Source organism: Parasteatoda tepidariorum, chromosome 2 (assembly GCF_043381705.1).
Source record: "Parasteatoda tepidariorum isolate YZ-2023 chromosome 2, CAS_Ptep_4.0, whole genome shotgun sequence".
In the NCBI taxonomy this organism is placed as follows: domain Eukaryota; kingdom Metazoa; phylum Arthropoda; class Arachnida; order Araneae; family Theridiidae; genus Parasteatoda; species Parasteatoda tepidariorum.
This window is the reverse complement of record NC_092205.1, coordinates 97,953,028-97,962,610: the sequence shown is the minus strand read 5'-3', so window position 1 is coordinate 97,962,610 and position 9,583 is coordinate 97,953,028. Positions and strand designations below refer to the sequence as shown.

Genomic DNA, 9,583 nt, shown 5'->3' with positions numbered 1-9,583 from the left:
TGCATTTTTAATTTTATTTTAGTTCAATTTAAGAAATAATTGGCCTAAAGTAAATTTATCTACTTTTTTATTTCCCTCTTCTCGTATACTAGAAACCTAAATAACAAATTCTTTTCTTGTCAATATATTCCACATTTTGACATTAAAGAAAATCTTATTCAGACATGTGCATATGACCTTGAATCCCATCTTGAATTGATCTGCGTGAAAAGAAAATCATTATGTTAGAAATATGATTAAACAATTTTTTTTTCTTCCTCGTTTTCAAAGCGAATTTTAGTCTCACGCAAAATGGCCCGTCAATATTTAAAACGAGGTATTAAGAAAACCCTTACGGCATCAATCGTCTAATCAATACTGGTCACTTAAGTTCTACACATCAACCTTTTGCTGATAAAAGAAAAGATGCAAAAAAAAATATTATAATAATGAGTTTCTTGGCGAAGGATATTTGTAGTAAAAAATATAGATGGCAGCACAATAATGAAGGCGATTAATAGACAGCAAATTCCTCTCTAATTCTATAATATTTATCGATTGCAAGAAAGTGAGGAGACAGAAGGGTTCTGTGTTCCATCATAAACAACGTAGCAACGTGGCGTACCGCGTTGCTAAGGCAGAAAAGACGCTCACGTTCGAAAACAATAAAAAAAGGGGGGAGTGAAAAATGAAAGGTAATAAAATGACTCTAATAAACGAACTTTCTATTTCTATCACGGACTGCCAGGGGAGTTCTTGAACCCGACTTCTAGCTTTTTCAGGAAATGCTCCCCATTATGCGTTAAAGCCAGTTCAAGGTTGAAGTCATCATTCCCAGACTGCGCTCGCACACACACCCTTTTACGAACAGGTTGTTTGAAAAAGTTTATATCATTTCGAGCGAACAGCTTACTGAATACGTTGAACTAATGGCATTTCATCTCGAGCTCTACCAAGTGTCGTATAAATAGATTTATTTCTGGAAATACTTCATTTGGTGTCTGGAGTTCCCGCAAAACAGTTGTGTAGTTGCTCACGCTGAAAAGTTCTGGCGCGTTTGAGAACATTGACTTTTGAAATATTGTTTGACAAAAATACTATTTAATAAGATTTGATGTCCGATTTCTGAAGTAATATCTGAGTTGAACTTGCTTTTGTTTTGGTGGCTTCTAATGATGAATCTCAGTCAGCAAGCTCCAGATAGCGAGACTGAAAGCTTGATAGTGCACTCAAATGGCGACGCGAATATGGAAGACTTGCTCAGCGAGACGGAATTCGAGACGGACGTTGAAATCGAAAACTCCGACGGCGTTAAATTGGAATACAGAAATCTGAAATCCTCTTCATTGAGCGATGAACCCACCAGGACAAAGACGAGACTTTTATCCCGTTCCCATTCCGCGGATGATTTGACCGTCCAGGTGGACGAGATATCGTCAGAGCCTCCCAGGAGAAATTCCAGTGGGGAATACCCCACGCAAATTCACGAGACTCCCACAACCAAACCTCCGGTCTTTCTGCATGACATCGAAATGCCAAAGTACAAGTACATCAGTCGCAACCTATCTCCTGCTTCCAGCTTACATCCCTCGCCTGTGCAGTACCCTCTACAAACCAATTGGAAGAGTGTTCAAAATGTCCAAGACAAAGATGACGAGTTCACCATTCTCTTGCAGACGACGGCAGAGCGAGTTCTTAATAAACTTAAAAGTAGGCAGCAGGATCTGGGAAGCAGTTTGTCCATAGGTCAGAGAAGAAGACCATCGCATCCCCTGCAGCCACACGCGCCTCGAAAACTGCAGCCCATCACGAGGGGGGATGGCAAAAATACCCCCAGGTCAGAGTGTGGTCTGAAAAGTTCGTGCAGTGATAGTGATCTCGGTCCTCTGTCAGCAGCCTAACATCATTTTGATTTACAAACAAAATAACGCACAGGCTTGGAAAAAAAAATAACAGGTAGTAAAATCATGGACTGTCAGTCTTCTTTTCGGGAAGTGTAAAATATCCTTGACCACCATTGACAATTATAACAAAAACAAGGTGTTCTGCAATGACCACCCTTGACAGAATGCTTGTCAAAACTGAAGTATGCAACTAAAAACCCAATCGAAATCATAAAAAGTGGAGAAAATATCAAAACCAGTTTGATTACCTGATAAAGCGTGGAGGTGTTTCTGATAATTACCTCTCTACTTCTTTTTGTTTCCACCGGTAATCAAAACCAAACATGTTTTGATATTTTCAAACCTGGCTTAATGATTCGTAAGATTTTGATACGGTTTTATTTTTACTAGCTCATATTATTTGACTTGATCAAAAAAGCATGTACATTGAGGAATCAAGAATTCTAAATGTGTTTAGGATATAGTTTTACGAAATATGCTGATATTTATTTATTTTTAAGCTACGGCTATTCTTTTTAAAAAAGTATTTAAAATTTGAACAAAGTTTTTACTGATTTTAATTATAAACTTTTCGTCTTTATTTTCTTGAGTCCTGCATTGCATACATGTTATAACAGTTAAAATCGTCTTCGTGAGAAAGGATATATTATACCTCCCTGCCGCGAAACAAGCGAGGAATGAAATGGTTTATTTTTTCGCTCTTCGGTCTGAAATAAACAATGCAGAACTTTGAAACAATCCTTACTCTTACTGAAAAGAGATCTCGAATTTTTTCTCCAACGTCATCTTTGACTTATTCATTTCATTGTACTTGGTTATTTTAACTAGCGAGAGTTTGTACAAAAGCTGTTATTTCAAACTTGAAGAAGGCAGTTTTTTCGTTTAAAATATTGCCATTTTTATTTATAAATGAAATTGTTACTTCTAACATTATTTCCCTCTGAAGCAGTGCTCTAAATTTAGGAGAAGGCAACAAAATGAGTAAAAGGAAATAGGTAACTAACAAATATGAATTTGATGATGATTTTATGTATACATTTATAACTATATATAATAATGGAATCTCAAAAAATCTAAATCTCACGGACAGAGATTTGTTGGTTCGTCAATATCTATTTCAGTTATTTAAAGCAAAATTTTTATAGGAAATGTTTTATTTGTTAAATTTATAATTATAATTGAGTTTGCATACATAGAATGCATTATCTTGCCTTTTATGCAGTCAAATCTCATAGGAGCGAAATCTGAAATAGCGAAAATTTCGAAGTAGCGAATATTTTTCGAATCCACAAATGAATTTTAGTAGAAACAATGTATTTAAAATAGCAACATTACGAAATGGAAAGAAGACAAAAATAAGCAGCAATTTTCTTCTGATCGAAACATTTCTTCAAAAGTAAACAACGCGTTGAATAAAACGCTTCTATAGTTTCCTCGTTCAATTTATTAGGCCAAATTATTAGCCGCATTATAAGATTCTATGTAAAATATTAATTATCAGAGATACTACACAGCTTTATTGTTTATACGCGACTGAAACCTGTTTGCACTTGTTTACGTTAGTGTATCAATGGGTTAAATTAGACCATACGTAATATAAATTCCACCATCCGATAAATTAGACGATATATTATTTAAAAGTGGAATATTTATTATATCAGGAATTATATTAGTATATTATAATAATTAGACCAAATTATTTGAAGCACTGTAGAGTTTTAATATTCGCATGTTTTGCACGAGTTTATAGACAATACTTTTATATTTAAACATAGGTATAATGGATTTTTATGCAAGAGATTTTTTATATACTTCCTATTTGTATTTATTTTTCAACGTATTGAATTTCAATGTTAACCAACTGATTTACGAACCTATACAAGTGTAAGCCGGTTTCAGCGACGTAAAAACAATATTACGTCTAATAATTTGACCAAGGAAAGTTGTGTTCGTAAATTCATCGTCTGTTTTAATTTAATAGTTTTTGCGAGGTTTTTAAATATTACACTGATATTTACCTAAATGTAGAGTGCGCTTAAATTCATAATATTAAAATAACGAATTTTCGTTATTGCGTAGTGATCTTTTCGGCCTGGAGTAATTCGGTAAAAAAGGATTCGACTGCATATCAAATGCAAGAGTTCTTATGACGCTAATATCACTCTAATAGCATTGAAATAAGAATTTAATTGCCTTGATCAATTCTTATATTTACCAAGGAAGTAAAAAAGAAATAGTTTGAAATTGATATTTATCAAATTTATTACTATTTTATATATTACTATTTTGTTGTTTCTCTTAGATTACTTGAATTGAATTCAATTGTATAACTTACCACGTGGTGCTCTCTATCGTAATAAAAACCTAACAAAAAACCAGTATAAAGTTCAATCTACGTACTTATAACTTATTTCAAATGCTTCCTCGTATTAGTTACACCATTTTTTATATTATAAAATGTATATAAAATGTATTATATTTAATGTTAATAATATTATCTTATGAAACATTTGTCTAGAAATGATATCTTCGTCATTTTAATTAAAAATGCTTTTTTATATATTTCTTTTATATTGTATATAAATTGTATATGAATGCTATAATCAATTAATAGTGCATTAGTATTGTACATAAATTGTTAAATATCAATTGTATATAAATGTTATTTATATTTTAAAATCTCACATAATGGATACAGTGTAGTTTTTATTGAGATGTTTCTGCTCAGCTACCACGAATGGTAAATTTAATTTAGAAATTTAAAAAAATATGATCTGCTTCAAAAGTTGTTAAGTTTTTTTTTGTAATAAATTATTATTTCTTATTAAATTGTTTGCTTCTTTGATAAATCTTTGTTTGTATTGTTATGAAATTGTTATTAGCAGTTAAATCCCCTAAATATAGAAATAAAATAACAAGTTTCATCGCTTAATGGAAAGCTTGAAGGTGTAAAGAAATTATTTTTTTAATCACTTTACATATTCATTTATAACATATTTGCGCTCTCTTTTATTCTAAAATTAAATTTTAAAAAAAATATGCATAAAGTTTAATTTTAGAATTTATAACTTATCTCAAATGTCACGTCAGTTAAATGTACATATTCATTTAAAAGACTCTATTCTTATAAAACCAAGTTATAGAAGAACTAATCTTTATTCTCTTAAAATTATCCTTTCATTTTTTTTCTTTTAAGATTATCTCTCATTAAATTAAAAAACCAGAATTTAATTTCTAAACTGAAGAAACTCGTTGAGAAATGGAAGTAAAAAATCTATTGAAAATATGTTTCCTAATTTAATACAAACCTTTATTTTCTTGTAACTTATTATATTTGTGCAATTAATTATTGTTACTTGTAAACATGTTAGATGCCATTTCGCTATAAAATAAATTTTAGAAATTATGAATGTGTTCTACAAATTCTTTTTACTGATGATATTAATTATAAAACTTTTTAACATTACGGAATATTCATGATATGAAGATTGAAGATTATAATGATGACGTCATAGAAAATTTTTTCGAACTACCAAAAATACTATGACAGTGTGATATTTGTATGCATTTTAAAATCTCAAGCAGTAAAACTAACCTAAGTAGTTTTTATTTATTTATTTCAGCAATTATGAAAGGTAAATTTGAATTAGAGATTTTAATATTTAAAGAGCATCAGAAACCTCTCAAAATCGCATAATGCAGATAAAATTGAATAAAAATTATTCAATGCATGCTTTAAGACAACTCTATATTTTGATTACTAAAATGCTAGAAAAATGCTCTTAAAATATATGCTCAAAACTTGTGTTTATTATTGATTGTACTAATTTAATATTTTACCATAATTGGAAATGTGTATTTACCTACTATTAATGTTAAAAATAATTTTTTATACTTAACGTAAGAGTAACCAATAACATTTTAAGCATATAAACAAAAATATAAGAACAAAATTTATAAAATTTAAAATTTGAAATATAATTTACATAAGAATTAACTTATTTAAAATTATTAAAGAATTTAATAAGAATGTTATTATTATTAAGAAAAATATGATGATGCTATTTAATTTTCTGTGAAACGACTTTACTTTATTACATTTTACTTTACGTAATCACTAAGAACTGATTCATGATTGGTTTACATTTTGTGAAGTACTGAAAGAGACATCAGTCCAGTAAAATAGTCACTTTTTCCGATATTCTATGATTTATTTATTACCTTACAGGCAAAATGTAGGCATAGATTTTGTGGGAAATTTTCGCCAGTTTTTAAATATGTCATCAGGCATTTTTTATCTGAAATTTAAAAAAAAAAATAGGAAAAAAAGGTAGGCACTTCATTTACTTCACACTAGAACTGCACAATGGGCTATTGGCGACGGTATGGGAGACATCCCTGAGGATGATCCCAAGACATGCCATCACAAATTTGATTCTCTGCAGAGGGGATGGCTTCCCTGCTTTGGCAGCCTGCACGATCTGCGAGCGAAGTCAAGAACTTTACGGTAGAACAGTTTAACGAGGACCGATTCTGCACACCCTCGGTCCCAACACAAACTGATCAAAGTGGTCACCCATCCGCTTACTGACTGCAGACAGTGATGCTTGGCTTCGGCATTCTACTGGTAGTCGTGTCCTTACGATCAGTCCACTGCGGGACTATGGAGAAAAAAAACCACCAGATTTTTCGGGTCAAGATAGCCTGGTTGGTACATAGTTGATAGTCTACCTGGTTGATAGCCTATTGGGAAGGAAGAACGGAAGTTCGAATTCAGCCAGTCAAAAGTATCCATGTAGTAAATGGAGACTGGTGCCCGCTATATCTCTTAGGACACAAAGTCCTCCATGTTCCCATAACAAATAATGCATCTGGGGGTACTGGATTGGAGATTGATCGCTGCAGAGAGACCATTTCGAGCTCTTTTCGTAAGTTATTCTTGTTCAACATATCAATCGACGACGTTACCTATTTTTCACATGGAATCGACAAAATTGATTAACACCCATGATGCAGATACCAGAGTTGGACAAAAATGTAATTGATTACTTTTTTTTTATTACAGTAATCAATTACATGTAATCATGATTACAAGTTAACTTAATTTTGATTACAACAGTAATCGTGATTACAACAAACAATTACAGTAATCAGTTATTTGTAATTGTGATTGCAACTTTGATTACAGCTATAATCGTGATTACAATAGTCGATAACAGTAATCTATTACTCGTAATCGTGATTACAACTTTAAAAAATTTTGATTACAGCTGTAATATTTATTACAGTAATCAAGTACTTGTATTCTTGATTACAGCTGTAATCAAAATTTTGATTACAACTGTAATCATGAATCCAAGTAATTGCGATTACAAGGAAGCACAACAAAAACGATTAAGGGTAATCATGATTACAAGTAATCAAAATATATGATTAATTACATGTATGACCATTGCAAGTAATTGTGATTACTTGGAATCATATTACATGATTACAAGTAATTACAATTGTATACTATATGCAAATACATCATGTAAGTATGTATGGGGATGCATATTTTTATGTACATAGAATGTACGCACGCGTGTGCGTATAATTTGTGATTCGTATATATGCATATACAATGAATACGCAAATGTTGTTTGTAAGTACAATATACATAATTATATTGAAATGTACATAATACAATACGTATATGCTTAGTACACATAATTATGCATTTATGATACATGTACGCATGTATGTTTGCTTGTATGCGAATGAAATGTCTTGCATGTTTGCATACATAGACAACATATGTATGAACGTAGTTGAAAAAATTTCCATACGTATGCATGCATTTATGTACATTGTATAAATTTGCGATAATAGCACATATATACAATGTACATATGTAAATACACTGTACGTATTTACGTACAATGTGTAAGAATGTTGTTTATAGGTACACAATATGTACACAGTTGAGTAAATTAAATGCATGCCTGTATGGATGTACATTTACATGTACATAGATATATGGTTTGTGCCCGCAACATACGTACTTATATAACTACATACTTTGTTAATACATACGCACATGTAATCTATGGATGCACAAAAAATGATTGGATGCACAATGTACGTATGTACATACAACGTATACATAAACGTAATTACATTTAATGTATAAATACATGCGTACATTTAAATATATGTATTTACAATGTACACATACATTGTGTATGCAATAAAAAAATTATAACAGTCAAGTCATTAAAGTTCGTTTTAAAATTTATTCTAAGACATATAAAACTCAATCTGTTATTTTTTGGAAAACTAACGATAATTTTATTTTAAATTCCTAAATATTATTTCCACATATAAAATTAACCGTTTTTTTTTTTTTTTTTAATCTAAAAATTTCTATAAACTATGCATTATATTGCTTAAGAGTTCAAATACCTGTTTTGAAATTTTATACAAATACTTAGTGTCCAGCACCAGACCATCAAATGTGTTTGTGGGACACTACTTCTGTACGCAAACAAATTTTTGTAGTCATAATTTACTTAACGAAATTTCTTACATTACTGAATACTTTCTTTTTTCTAAAAAGAAATTTTAATTTGAAAAAAAGATCTTAACACGACCAACGAACCCTCGTATCTTAAAAAATTTAATTTAAATGTTAGTTCAAAATTAATTGTTAAAAAAAATCAAAATATTGGATATTTTAAAAAAATTGAAATATCATATTTTTTTAATATTAGCTTAAAAATATTTATTACTTTTAAAGATTAAAAAAAAATTCCGACGAGGAACCAAGTCACGATCGTAAATTTCTCAATGGAAAAGTTATTGTCGCACAGTGGACTAATCGTAAATAAAACTCGTTGCCGTAGAAGTCAAGCATCATGTGGGTACCACTGAGATCAGCCTGCAAAAATACCGAGTGTGTACGGTATTTATCCTCGTTACACTGTTTTATCATAAAATCTCAACTTTGCACGCTACCAAAGCGAAGGGGCCACCCTTCTGCCGAGAATCAAAATTATGAAAGCATATCTTCAAATCATCCTTAGCGAAGTTCCCAAAACCGTTGAAAATAGCCCATTGTGAAACTTGAGTGTGATGCAAATAATATATTACTACAACTAAAAAAGGTAGGTAGGTACTATATTAGGGTACTCTCACTTAGGTTGGTACTCAAAAAGGTTAGTCTCACTAAAGTTGCACAATGGACTATCGGCGACGGTCTGGGGAACATCCCCGAGGATGCGCGATCGCTACGCTTGAATACGTCATTTGGAGAGAGGACCTGTTCCATGTCTTGACCATTCCTCCACCCAGGAATGTACTACGATATTTCCTCCTTTCTTAACATTATTCGTATTTACTTGTCAAAAATAATTTTTAAAGGGTCCACGACGTTTTCTATTTTTTTAGAACTATGTTCAATGTAGTTTTCAGTTCCATATAGTTTTCTAATTTAAGAGTTTTTAATCTATTTGAAAATTAAGACAGAAAGTAACGTACTTCCTTCTCCTATGACTCTCCGCCCGCTCATAATGAAAGCATGCGAAGTGTTGAAAGAATGGCGAGAGTTCTACTCTACGCCTTTCGTAGCCCATTTCGATCACCAATGATCCGAAGACATCTTATAGTTTCGATCCTTAGTAGAGGGCAAGGCCAGTGGCGTATCTAGGGTATGGCAGGCA

The 9,583-nt window shown here is 31.4% G+C and overlaps 1 protein-coding gene across 1 annotated transcript; it reads left to right on the top strand.

The window, feature by feature from the left end:
* The first annotated feature begins 652 nt into the window (after positions 1-652).
* On the top strand, positions 653-2,091 carry LOC139425057 (uncharacterized). Its single transcript, XM_071178070.1, has one exon. It carries the CDS (start codon positions 1,152-1,154, stop codon positions 1,878-1,880), a length of 729 nt encoding a protein of 242 aa, XP_071034171.1. The 5' UTR covers positions 653-1,151; the 3' UTR covers positions 1,881-2,091.
* The last annotated feature ends 7,492 nt before the right edge of the window (positions 2,092-9,583 follow it).